Source organism: Sciurus carolinensis, chromosome 17 (assembly GCF_902686445.1).
Source record: "Sciurus carolinensis chromosome 17, mSciCar1.2, whole genome shotgun sequence".
In the NCBI taxonomy this organism is placed as follows: Eukaryota; Metazoa; Chordata; class Mammalia; order Rodentia; family Sciuridae; genus Sciurus; species Sciurus carolinensis.
In genome coordinates, this window is record NC_062229.1 from 16,399,674 (window position 1) to 16,413,887 (window position 14,214).

At 41.1% G+C, this 14,214-nt stretch overlaps 2 protein-coding genes across 2 annotated transcripts in view; one reads left to right on the forward strand and one right to left on the reverse strand.

Annotated features, from left to right (window-relative positions):
- The window catches only part of LOC124968535 (olfactory receptor 7A10-like), a 55,320-nt gene that overhangs the window by 13,418 nt on the left and 27,688 nt on the right, over positions 1–14,214 (forward strand). The window lies entirely within an intron of this gene.
- On the reverse strand, positions 11,542–12,456 carry LOC124968879 (olfactory receptor 19-like). Its single transcript, XM_047531715.1, has one exon. It carries the CDS (start codon positions 12,370–12,372, stop codon positions 11,542–11,544), a length of 831 nt encoding a protein of 276 aa, XP_047387671.1. The 5' UTR covers positions 12,373–12,456.

Genomic DNA, 14,214 nt, shown 5'->3' on the forward strand with positions numbered 1-14,214 from the left:
ATTTATGTGTTTTTACAAAGGTGAATACATTTTAGAAAAAATTGAAGCAAGTTAGATTTTATGCACTAAAAAACTGATTGAGTATTGAAAGGGAACCCAAATAACTGCACTGAGTGAAATTGAATAAAAGTTTAAGATAAATCCTTAACAAAGACCCAAAATAATAATAATTCTATTTCATCCACATGAGCATCTATCTCAGGATAGAATTGGCAAAGACCTGGAAATACAATAATACAAACAGATACTTGGGAGCAGAGAAAGAAACCCCCACAGTTATCATTTCGTCCTATAAACATAAATGGGTTCAAAGGAGCTTATGGCTCTGGACACGACGGCAGGAGTGATGAGATGAATTCACAGCCATGATGAAAACACTGCTCGCTTTGCGGGTTCTTACCAAGTGTGGGAGCTAGAAGCACTGTGTGCATCTTCTCATTGCTCCTCCCAGGAATCCTACCACACCAGTTGTTTACACCCATGGTGCAAACTGGGAGGCTCCATAAACACAAAAGGCTTCTATATGTAAAAGTGTGCTCCTGAGAATGATGTGGGTGGTCTTTTGTGGAATGCAAAATTGTGTGTTCCTCCATGTGGTAGGAGATGTTTGCTATTTACAGAAATAGAATCAATTCCAAAAGGCAAAAAGAAAGTAACAAGGAAACACATGTGCAATAATGTAGCAAAAGGCACAAGAGGCAATTGATTACCTCTAACTGTGCCTAGGAGCTTTCTAGATATAAAAAAGCAGTGGAGAGGATGGGTCTGCAATATGACTGACATAGGTTTGATCACAAAAATTTCACCAACTTTCACATGCCCTTTCACCCAAATATATCTGCAATATACAAAATAATGAACTTGTAAATGGCAAAGAGTGGAAAACTCTAATTATTCCTTTAAAAGAACCAAATCAAAACATATAACTCCCGGTCCCCTGTGAGTCCCCCAAAAACAAACAAAAATCTTGCACAAACAATTTGGAATTGCAAAGGGAAAGAAATTGGCTTACACACCAAATGTATATCCAGTCTCAGCAGGTGTTGTGCTGTAAAGCAATGTAGTTTTCCCCTGACCTCTGGCATCAGTTACTTTGCTCATGTGATAACCTATCATGACAGAAGATCCTGTGCAGCCACCGTCTCAGGAGCTGTTGTCCAAGGTGACATCTGTTAGCAGTTCCATGGTCCCATCTTTATAATGCAAAACACCATTGGATGTGTTCTAATTTTATGGAAAATACTTTATACTACTTCTTCACTCAGTCTGATCCAATTAGACTTCCAGTCCCAATATGGAATTGTAAACAATGATCTATACATTATAGATTCTAAAAAACAGTCCAGTTTTTAACACATTAAATAAATGGCTAAGGAATCAAGCACACTATCTCAGAGATCTTGGCTGGACTGGCTTGGTTCAGGTGAGGTCAGGTAAACTTTGTCAACTTTCATGCTTGCTGAAACTTTCCTGCATGCATTATCTACTGGTGTCCCGGACTCACCTGGGTGGGGTCTCTGAAAAGAAGGCCTGTGTGTGTGGGAGTCTGGGATCCAGCCTGGATTGTTGAAGTTGGAGCCTGAAACTCTGTTCCCAGACAAGCAAGCAGGAGGAGAGCATTGGACGCATAGCTTGATTTAGGACTCCAGTACCAACCACAATATCTTGTGCAGTCCACGATGTACCTTCTGAGGCACAGCATCAGAGGCTCTACTTACAGTTCTGTCTCCTGCTCATTAGGCGCACTTCCTCTTGATACTTCAGTTCCTGGGCATTCGTGTGCCAGTGGGATGTTGTTCTGAGCAGAAAGGAAAATTTCCTGCTCTTTCTCTGTTCCCAAGAGACCAGGTTAGAAATCAGGAGGAGTCAGCCTCTATTTCTCCTTGTCCATGAAGACTCCTGACTTCCAGAAGTCTCACCTCCTTCACACTGTTTTCCAACAGTTACAGATCAGGGGTCAGGAAGTCTCAGAACAACTGCTGGGCTTGTTCAAAGAAATGGGAGACAAACTGGGGAGAGGGAAATGAGTGAGTCAGAGAGCTGGAGACAGGGGCCTTGGGGCAGAGAGTGGACAGAGATGAGGGTGATGAGTGTCCTTTTCTGTCCTGGTCTTCTTCTCTGCATTTCACTTACTGGCTGTTGTCTTCAGAAGGTGGTGTCCACTTAGAGTAGGAACCTCTGTGGAGAAGAGTGGCAGAAGCACACATTGTGTGTGTGTGTGTGTGTGTGTGTGCACTCATGCATGCATGAACTTGCCTTTTTGCACCTGTGCATGTGTGTGCATGTTTTCTTACATGCAAGTGTGCATGCATGTATACCCATGTGCACAGCATGTGTGCACATATGTGTATTTATCAACACACACATGCTTGTGTGTCAGGGTCATACACCTTCAGAAATCATGGACATTAGACAATCAGGGGTCTGGTCTTGGCCACCTATCCATGACAAAGGTGGCATCTCTGACTGCCCTTCACTTTGACACATTGGGTGGCGTTGTGACCCTGGTGTTGCATGGAGCTGCACTCCTCCACAGCTGGGGACATGAAGGACTGGGTCACCCCATCCTGTCTCAGTTCAAGCCTTGTCTTGGTCATCCTCCCAGCCTTACCACCCTCCCCACCTTCCTCAAGGTCACACACGCAAGGAACAACCGGATCTGAAAATGCTCTGGTATGGCACACTCTACTCTTCAGGACCTTGGAGGAGGAGCTGGAAAGCCAAGGTCCATGGGCCACACCCATTCCCTCCATCTTCAAAATGAGCGACAATGGGTTTTATGTCTTTAACATAAAAAAATCAAAGCGAGAACAGTAATTGTGACCCTTGAATATTGTAAGAGACTTGAATTGTTTATTAAATTCTTTTTTACTGTGGTTAAGACACGAAATATAAAATTTGCCATTTTAACTCATTGTAGTTGAACAGAATACATCTACAATTACTGTTGTTTCCACAATTAATCGTCACTCCAAAGAGACCCTTGACCTCGAGAAATCACCGTCCACCTTCCCTCCTGCCCTGTTCCCCTCCCATCTACTTCGTCTCGCTACACCTTGCTTATTTCAGATATTTCATACAAGTGTCCCATGCTAGATTCTTCCTTCTGTTTAGTTTATTATTTAGTTTAAAGTTTTCAACGTTCTCCCTTGTAGCAAGCATCAGAACATAGATCCTTTCCCTGGCTGAGGGACCTTCCCTTACGAACACCCGCCATGTCTCTGCCTCTGTCTGTTGGTGGGCATGGTTGTCTCCACTTTTTGGTCAGTATAAACATTGCTGCTATGGACATGAATGTATAAGTGTGTATTTGAGTCTCTGTTTTCCATTATTTGAGGTGGAGGAGTTGCTAGGCATATGATAATTCTGTGTTGACTTTTGGGGACTCCCAAGTGTTTTCCACAATAGCAGAACCATTTGATGTTCCTAGTAGGCATGTGTGAGGATTTCAGATTCTCCCCTTTCTCATCACCATTATTACTTTCTTTTTAAAAAATTATGTTGCTTTTGAATTTTTTGTCTATTTTACACTGAAAATAATTTTATGTATTTGTGAGATATAAAATGATATCATATGTATACATTATATAAAGGTTAATTCAATGTTATTGGCATAGCTTTCACCTTAAATGGGTATCCTATAATTATGCTGAGAGCATCCCAAATCCTCTCATCTAACTTTTTTTTTAAATATACATTGTATTGTTGTTTGCTTTAGTCACCTTCCTATGCAATAGAACACCAGAGTGCATTCCTTCTATCTACCTATAACTTTGTGCCTATTAACCAACCTGTCTCTTTTACCCTTTTCTATTCCCCTGTCCAGACATTGGTAACAGTTGCTGTACTCTCCATTTCCAAGACAGCAGCTATTTTAGGTTCATTTTAAGGCATGTTAATGGTATCTCATTGTTGTTTTGCATCAAATTCAAGTTTTGGACTCCACAAGTGAAGTTTTCCTGGGAGACAACCACACCTGCTCCGTTGTTGTCCACAGTGATTTCCACACTAATGGCAGAGCTGAGTCACTGTGAGAGACCATGTGATCTGTGAAGTCTGAGACATTTATTATCTGCCCCTGCACAGAAGTTTCCTGGGTAATCTTATCAAGCCAGTAGGCAAAGTGAGAACCATGTTAGTGAAAGAGTGTGTGTGTGTGTATGTGTGTGTGTGTGTGTGTGTGTGTATGCACACGCACATGACTGTCTTGGGTCAGAGCTGCTTGGTTGGTGGTACATGTGATGGACAGAAGGACAGTCCCCACAGGTTTCTGAACCCTCATTCCTCCATCCTGTGACTGTTTTACCCCACTTTTGAATCCCACTGATAATATTGTCTTTAAAATCAGAACAAATACCAAAAATACACACTGTCAGATTATTCCAATTGCCCTCCGTCCTGCTTCCTTTCATTATTGCAAGGGCTAGCTATTTCTGCCGAACAAGCAGTCCTCAATGCAAATTTTTAGAAAGACTTTAATCAAAGGAGAGTAACTGGTGAAGGGTTCTCTGAGTCTGGCTCAGTAATAGAACATGGATGTTGGCAGGAGAGCCTGTGTTTGGAAACCACACGATGGGGCAGGAATTCGAGTTCCCTTGTGAGTCAGCCCTTGATCTTGAGGACTGAAGTTATTTTGAGCCTGAAGGACACACATAATAGAGGACATGGGTATTGCTCACTTACTACCCTTCTAGTGTTTGTGGCAAAATTCAGAAAGGGGAGAGATATTTCTTTTAGAACAATGACAGGATTAATATTTCTAAGCAACACTGAGAATTTCCATGTGGAAACAAATAGATGATTCAATAATACAACATAAAAAGTGCCAAGAAATCCTCAGTGATTATCTTTGCAGTAGGAAAGGACATATTTTACATAGCAATGCAATATGTATTGTGAATTCTTTTTATTTATTTATTTATTTTTTTTTCTTTTTTTTTTTTTCTTTTCCCCTCCCCCCCACCCCTCCCACCCCTCCCACCCCTCCCACCCCTCTTTTCCCTCTACACAGTCCTTCTTTCCTTCATTCTTACTGCTCTCCTTAGCCTAACTCTAAACCTAACCCTAAACCTAATGCTAGCCCCTCCCACCCCCCATTATATGTCCTCATCCGCTTATCAGCGAGATCATTCGTCCTTTAGTTTTTTGAGATTGGCTTATCTCACTTAGCATGATATTCTCCAATTTCGACCATTTGCCTACAAATGCCATAATTTTATCATTCTTCATTGCGGAGTAATATTCCATTGTATAAATATGCCACAGGTTCTTTATCCATTCATCAACTGAAGGGCATCTAGGTTGGTTCCACAATCTGGCTATGGTGAATTGAGCATCAATGAACATTGATGTGGCTGTATCTCTGTAGTATGCTGATTTTAAGTCCTTTGGGTATAGGCCAAGGAGTGGGATAGCTGGGTCAAATGGTGTTTCCATTCCAAGCTTTCTGAGGAATCTCCACACTGCTTTCCAGAGTGGTTGCACTAATTTGCAACCCCACCAGCAATGTATGAGTGTTCCTTTTTCACCACATCCTCGCCAACACCTATTGTTGCTTGTATTCTTGATAATCGCCATTCTAATTGGGGTGAGATGAAATCTTAGGGTAGTTTTGATTTGCATTTCCCTTATTACTAGGGATGTTGAACATTTTTTCATATATCTGGTGATTACTTGTACATCTTCTTCTGTGAAGTGTCTGTTCATTTCCTTAGCCCATTTGTTGATTGGATTATTTGTATTCTTCGTGTAGAGTTTTTTGAGTTCTTTATAGATTCTGGAAATTAGCGCTCTATCTGAGGTATGGTTGGCAAAGATATTCTCCCACTCTGTAGGCTCTCTCTTCACATTTCTGATAGTTTCCTTTGCTGAGAGAAAGCTTTTTAGTTTGAATCTATCCCAGTTGTTTATTCTTGCTTTTATTTCTTGTGCTATGGGAGTCCTGTTAAGGAAATCTGATCCTGAGCCAACAAGTTCAAGATTTGGACCTACTTTTTCTTCTATAAGATGCAGGGTCTCTGGTCTGATTCCGAGGTCCTTGATCCATTTTGAGTTGAGTTTTGTGTAGGGTGAGAGATAGGGGTTTAGTTTCATTCTATTGCATATAGTTTTCCAGTTTTCCCAGCACCATTTGTTGAAGAGGCTATCTTTTCTCCATTGCATATTGTTGGAACCTTCGTCTAGTATGAGAAAATTGTATTTATTTGGGTTTGTGTCCATGTCCTCTACTCTGTACCATTGATCTACCTGTCTATTTTGGTACCAATACCATGCCGTTTTTGTTACTATTGCTTTGTAGTAGAGTTGAAGATCTGGTATTGCAATACCCCCTGCTTCGCTCTTGCTACTGAGGATTGCTTTAGCTATTCTAGGTTTTTTATTCTTCCAGATGAATTTCATAATTGCTTGCTCTATTTCTGCGAGGTACATCATTGGGATTTTAATTGGAATTGCATTGAATCTGTATAGAACTTTAGGTAGTATAGCCATTTTGACAATATTAATTCTGCCTATCCAGGAACATGGGAGATCTTTCCATCTTCTAAGGTTTTCTTGAATTTCTTTCTTTAGTGTTCTGTAGTTCTCATTGTAGAGGTCTTTCACCTCTTTTGTGAGATTGATTCCCAAGTATTTTATTTTTTTCGATGCTATTGTGAATGGAGTAGTTTTCCTAATTTCTCTTTCTGAAGATTCATCACTTATGTATAAAAATGCATTGGATTTATGAGCATTGATCTTGTAACCTGCTACTTTACTGAATTCACTTATGAGTTCTAAAAGTTTTCTGGTGGAATTTCCAGGTTCCTCTAAATATATAATCATGTCATCAGCGAACAGGGATAGTTTGAGTTCTTCTTTTCCTATTCGTATCCCTTTAATTTCTTTGGTTTGTCTAATTGCTCTGGCTAGAGTCTCAAGGACGATGTTGAATAGAAGCGGTGAAAGAGGGCATCCCTGCCTTGTTCCAGTTTTTAGGGGGAACGCTTTCAGTTTTTCACCATTTAGAATGATATTAGCCATGGGCTTAGCGTAGATGGCCTTTATAATGTTTAGGAATGTTCCCATTACCCCAATTTTTTCTAGTGTTTTGAGCATGAAGGGATGCTGTATTTTATCGAATGCTTTTTCTGCATCTATTGAAATAATCATGTGATTCTTAACTTTAAGTCTGTTGATATGGTGAATGACATTTATTGATTTCCGAATGTTGAACCAACCTTGCATCCCTGGGATAAAACCCACTTGATCGTGGTGCACTATCTTTTTAATATATATTTGTATGCGATTTGCTAAAATTTTGTTGAGAATTTTTGCATCGATGTTCATTAAGGATATTGGTCTGAAATTTTCTTTCCTTGATGTGTCTCTGTCTGGTTTAGGTATCAGGGTGATATTGGCTTCATAGAACGAGTTTGGTAGGGTTCCCTCCTCTTCTATTTCATGGAATAGTTTGAGGAGTATTGGAATGAGCTCTTCTTTAAAGGTTTTATAGAACTCGGCTGAGAACCCATCTGGTCCTGGACTTTTCTTTGTTGGTAGGCTTTTGATGACCTCTTCTATTTCACTGCTTGAAATTGGTTTATTTAAGTTGTGTATGTCCTCCTCGTTCAGTTTAGGTAGTTCATATGTCTCTAGAAATTTGTTGATGTCTTCAAGGTTTTCTGTTTTGTTGGAGTATAGATTTTCGAAATAGCTTCTAATTATGTTTTGTATTTCACTCGTGTCTGTTGTGATGTTTCCTTGTTCATTCCGAATTTTAGTAATTTGAGTTTTCTCCCTCTTTCTCTTTGTTAGTGTGGCTAAGGGTTTATCAATTTTATTTATTTTTTCAAAGAACCAACTATTTATTTTATTAATTTTTCCGATTGTTTCTTTTGTTTCGATTTCGTTGATTTCGGCTCTGATTTTAACTATTTCCTGTCTTCTACTACTTTTGGTATTGGTCTGCTCTTCTTTTTCTAGTGCTTTGAGCTGTAGTGTTAACTCGTTTATTTGTTGATTTCTACTTCTTTTTTTGAATGCACCCCATGAAATAAATCTTCCTCTAAGTACTGCTTTCATAGTGTCCCAGAGATTTTGATATGATGTGTCTTTGTTCTCGTTTACTTCTAAGAATTTTTTTATTTCCCTCCTGATGTCTTCTGTTATCCATTCATCATATAATAGTGTATTATTTAGTCTCCAGGTATTGGAGAAGTTTCTGTTTTTTATTCTGTCATTTATTTCTAATTTCAATCCATTATGATCTGATAGAGTACAAGGTAGTATCTCTATCTTCTTGTATTTACTAACAGTAGCTTTGTGGCATAAAATATGGTCTATTTTAGAGAAGGATCCATGTGCTGCTGAGAAGAAAGTGTATTCATTCTTTGTTGGATGGTATATTCTATATATGTCCGTTAAGTCTAAATTGCTGATTGTGTTGTTGAGATCTATAGTTTCTTTATTCAATTTTTGTTTGGACGATCTATCCAGTGGTGAGAGAGGTGTGTTAAAATCGCCTAGTATTATTGTGTTGTGGTCTATTTGATTTCTGGAATTGAGAAGGATTTGTTTGACGTACGTGGATGAGCCAATGTTCGGGGCATAGATATTTATGATTGTTATGTCTTGCTGATTTATGCTTCCCTTAAGCAGCATGTAATGTCCTTCTTTATCCCTTCTGACTAGTTTTGGTTTGAAGTCCACATTATCTGAGATGAGGATGGATACTCCAGCTTTTTTGCTGTGTCCGTGTGCATGGTATGTTTTTCCCCATCCTTTCACCTTTAGTCTATGGGTGTCTCTTTCTATGAGTTGTGTCTCTTGCAGGCAGCATATTGTTGGATTTTTCTTTTTAATCCAATCTGCCAGTCTGTGTCTTTTGATTGATGAATTCAGGCCATTAACATTCAGGGTTATTATTGTGATATGATTTGTATTCCCAGTCAATTGACTCATATTTGTTTTTGACATGATTTGGTTTCTCCTTTATTTGGCTATTCCTTTAGGCTAGCGCCTCCTGTTGCTGATTTGCATCGTTGTTTTTCATCTCTTCCTCATGGAATATTTTGCTGAGAATGTTCTGTAATGCTGGCTTTCTTTTTGTAAATTCCTTTAGCTTTTGTTTATCATGGAAGGATCTTATTTCATCGTCAAATTTGAAGGTAAGTTTTGCTGGGTATAAGATTCTTGGTTGGCATCCATTTTCTTTCAGGGCTTGGTATATGTTGTTCCAGGCCCTTCTAGCTTTTAGGGTCTGGATTGAAAAATCTGCTGATATTCTTATTGGTTTCCCTCTGAATGTAATTTGATTCTTTTCTCTCGCGGCCTTTAAAATTATGTCTTTATTTTGTATGTTAGGTATTTTCATAATAATGTGCCTTGGTGTGGGTCTGTTGTAATTTTGTATGTTTGGAGTTCTATAAGCCTCTTGTACTTGGTTTTCCATTTCGTTCTTCAGATTTGGGAAATTTTCTGTTATTATTTCATTGAATAGATTGTTCATTCCTTTGGTTTGTTTCTCTAAGCCTTCCTCAATCCCAATAATTCTCAAATTTGGCCTTTTCATGATATCCCATAGTTCTTGGAGATTCTGTTCATGATTTCTTACCATCTTCTCTGTTTGTTCCACTTTGTTTTCAAGGTTAAATATTTTGTCTTCAATGTCTGAGGTTCTGTCTTCCAGGTGTTCTATCCTATTGGTTATGCTTTCTATGGAGTTTTTAACTTGGTTTATTGTTTCCTTCATTTCAAGGATTTCAGTTTGGTTTTTTTTTCAGTATCTCTAACTCTTTATTGAAATGATCTCTTGCTTCCCGTATTTGGTCTTTTAACTGTTGATTGGTGCGATCATTTAATGCCTGCATTTGCTCTTTCATCTCCTCCTTCAATGCCTGTATTTGCTCTTTCATCTCCTCATTAGCTTCCCTGATCGTTTTAATTACGTACATTCTGAACTCCCTTTCTGACATTTCTTCTGCTGTGCTGTCATTGGGTTTTATTGATGTAGTATCTAGGTTTGTTTGGGACATTTTCTTCCCTTGTTTTCTCATAATGGTCAGTTGTCAGTGGGACCCTGAGATATTGCAGTTTTCCACTATTGGCTTATAGTGTCCCAGTAGATTTCCAGTGTATCACCTCCCAGCCTTCAGTAGCCTGATGTCTTGGAGGAATCTGATAAAGCAGCTCATTCGAAGAATACTGCCCCTAGCCCCCTACTGGTTCCACGTTTTGGAACTGGCTCTGTGCGGAAATGCTCTCACTGTGGGCCTGCACCGTGCAGCTGGCCGTGTGGGAAGAGCCCACTACCGGAGTGTGGAAGACTACCTTGGGAAGACTCAAGCCGGAGTGGGCAGAGCCGCCTGAAGAGGTCTCCGGCTGCCCTGCCCTTATCCCTGAGGCTGACTGCAGATCGAGGCTCTCCGCTGGTTCTTTGCAGGAGTACACTGCACTGCAGGGGCTCCGGGACTCGGAGCGTGCTCTGTTCAGACAGGCTCTCACTAGCGGGCCAGTTCCGTTCCGAGAACCTGGAGAAGCTGGCTGTGTGGGCGGGGCCCACCGCCGGAGTGCGCAGGACTGCCTGTGGATGACTCTAGCTGCCCTGCCCGGCTCCGATAAGCCACCTCTATCTGGGCCTGCCACCCGGGCCGAGCTTTACCCAGTGGGCAGACTCACCCGTGGCTCCACTTCAGTCCGAGTCTCTCAATGCCTCCCCTTCTTAACTCCTGGGTTGTGGAGCGACCGGAGGTGCAGTCTCCCTCTAGGCCGCCATCTTGGATCGCCCCCTGTATTGTGAATTCTTATCTGATCATATTCAAAGTCCTCTCTGATTCTGAGGCCTCAGTAATAAAACATTCAAGTTCATATTCCCATTTAGATTTCAAGTGGAGTCGTGTTTGAAAATAAGCTTTGCCAGTGACTGTGGTAGAGAACGTGTCCACCAAGCTGAGCACGAGGACAGGAATCCTGATGGTGAGAAGAAAAGCTGATGCTCAGCCATGGAGCTCACTGCTCCCTTCAAATTCACATCATCAGGAAGAGCAGCTGAGACCGGGACTCATGGAGACACAGGGGACCCACAAGGGCCAAGCAGTGGTTCTGCAATTCCCTCTTGTATAGGATGGTACAGGCTGTCTTAATTGTAACATGTGTCCCTGCCCCACAGCAGTGCCATGGGTGACTGTTTTAGTGTCATCAATAGAAAAATGTGTCCATTTGATTTGTCATTTGAGAAGAAATAATTTTTCAGAAACACATGTTTTCCCATAAGATAAAAGTGAATTTCCAATATCTCAAATCCAGGACAGAAAATAACTTTGAGGGAGTATGCAAATGATAAAGAGGAACATTGTTCAGATCTCAGAGAGGACATAAAGCATAGCATGGTGTGCTTTATAACTTTTGTAGGGAAAGAGAAATCAAAGAAGGTGAAACTCCAGAGAATGAAGAGAAGGGACAAGTCATACTTCTAAAATCAGATCAAAATATTGTGAGTTTTGCTATGAGACTTTGAGGTCTGTGGTGAAAAGCAATTTTTAAGACCCAGTAAAATGGGCCACTTCAAAATTTTATCCTCAAAATTTTTTTCAGAGCACTGATGAGGTCCTTATTCCTCAGACTATAGATGAAGGGGTTCAGCATGGGGGTGACCACAGTGTACATCACTGAGGCTGTTGCAGTAGAGCGTAAGTTTTGGGTCACAGCAGAACTAAGATACACTCCCAAGAGTGTGCAATAAAATAAGGAGACCACAGATAGGTGAGACGCACAGGTGGAGAAGGCTTTGTGCCTGCCCTGAGCTGTTGAAATTGCATGGATGGAGGACACTATCTTGGAGTAGGAGTAAAGGATGCCAGCAAGGGGGACACCAGCCAGAAGCAAAGCTGCAAAATACATCACTATGTTATTAAGAAAAGTGTCAGAGCATGCAAGCAGGACCAGTTGATTAAGTTCACATATAAAATGTGGGATTTCCAGGTCTGTGCAGAAGGACAGCCGCAATGCCATTAAGGTTTCTAGTAAGGAATTCAGGACATTTGTGACCCAGCATGCCAGCACCAGCAATCCACAGAGCCTGTGGTTCATGATGACTGTGTAGTGTAGGGGGTGGCAGATGGCCACGTACCTGTCATAGGCCATCACAGCCAGAAGGAAGTTGTCCAACACTATAAATAATATAAAAAAGTAAATTTGTATTAAGCAGCCTTCATATGTTATGACCTTGCTCTGCATCTTGATGTTCACCAGCATCTTTGGGACAGTAGTAGAGACCAAACAGATGTCCACAAAGGACAGGTTGGAGAGGAAGAAGTACATGGGTGTGTGCAGGTGGGAGTCTGAGATAGTGGCCAGGATGATGAGCAGGTTCCCCAGCACAGTGACCAGGTACATGAACAGGAAAAGTCCAAAGATGAGGAGCTGCAGTTCTGGGTCCTCTGAAAGTCCCAGCAGATGGAATTCCGAAATTTCTGTGAAATTTTGTTTTTCCGTGTGCTGTGAAAGGAAAAAAATATACATTATTAGTTTTTGTACCTAAGCCCTTTTAGGGTGACCCCAGTGCTGACCCTAGTTAGGAGATTTGTCCCCTAATTAGCTGACTCATTTCTCATTAGGCGTTTCAGTCCTTATGAGCATGGTGTATATTCTACATTTTCAGTGAGCAATTCTTCCATGTCCTTGAGGAAGGACATTGAGTTCTGATCCTGTTCCTGGAATTGACTGGACCAGGGGCACAGGTGCTGAAAAATAAAAGTGCCGAAGATCCACTCGTGAGAGAGAATGAAGGTAGACAGTCACTAAAAGCAACAGCACTAGAAGAGGGTTTCTGAGGTTTTCTCCATGAAGTGACGATACGCACAAGAGATAGATTTGAACACTAGAGTGTAGATACATGAGAACATCACACAGCGTACATAGGTGTACATGTTATCTACATGTATATACTATATTCACATGTCAGATGATAAACTCAATGTGAAAGAAACATGGACAGGTGAGAAGGGGAGGAGGTGGAGGTGCTATCCTTATGGGGGTCCAGGTAAGAGAGGTCAAGGGTGATGCTTGAGCAGAGGCCTGCAGGAGAGGAGGGTGCCACGACTTGGTCTGCAGAGGCCTGGGCCTGGCAGAAGGGGCGAATGGCACAGAGGCCTGAGGATGGTGCTTGCTGCAACATCCAGTTTCCAAAGGAAGCCATGGTGGTAGCCAGAGTGAGCCAGACAGGAGGAGGAGATGCCCCGTCTGTGAGTGCTGAGGAAGGAGCTGCCTTTCTGCTGCTGTGGAGATTCAGAGAGTCTCAGGAGGGGCCTTTGTTCTTCTGACTGCTGCTGGAGGCAGCTTTACTGAGGGAGGAGACCCCTAAGGAACTGTGCATGCTTTATGTGGATGAGAGGATGAATTCAGATATGTGAACCCTGGCCACCCTGTCCCCACTTCAATGTCAGAGATGTGCCCATCACCTCCAAGAGTGTCCCTGGGTCCCAATTGCATCAATTTTGTTGTGCTTTCCTTTGGCAAGAACACTTACCCTGAGTTCAACCCTAATAGCAACTTTTCACATGCACAATATTATATTGTTATTGCTGGTTCCATGCTGTCTAGCAGGAGTCTGGAAATTAATCTCCATATTCGACTTTAACTTTCCACCCATGAACACAAGGCCCACATTCCCCTCTTCCACTCTCTGACACCACCCTTCTATTCTGTGTCTCTAAGCATGACCATTTTAGAAATCTCATTCATGAAGAATCACACATCGTTCTGGTTTCAAAGGTACCCTATGGACCAATGTGGATTCACCCTCATTTCTCTCTCTTGGTTAGCATCAGTCACCAACATTGTAATGGCCTCAATTGAGCCAGACATGGACTAAAGAAAAAAATTTTACAGGCTAATGTGCTTGATGAACATGGAGGCAAAAACTTCAACAAAATGATTGCAAAATGAGTTCAATGGCATCCTAAGAGGACTAGTAACTCCTTGTAATACATGAGCTGAAGTGCCCCTGATCTATAACACTCACCATGAAATCCTGCACCTCTCATAACATTCTATCAACTTTTCTCAGAGGATTTATCCCTCAGCACATTATACTTACATGCATTTGTTTCTGTGTACTCTATATTTGCCATTATAATCTCAGCTCCAAATAAAAAGAGATTATATCTGTTCTGTCCCTTTTATATAAAAACTTGAAGAAATTAAGAATCTACATAGAAAAAATAATCAGACAAGTAA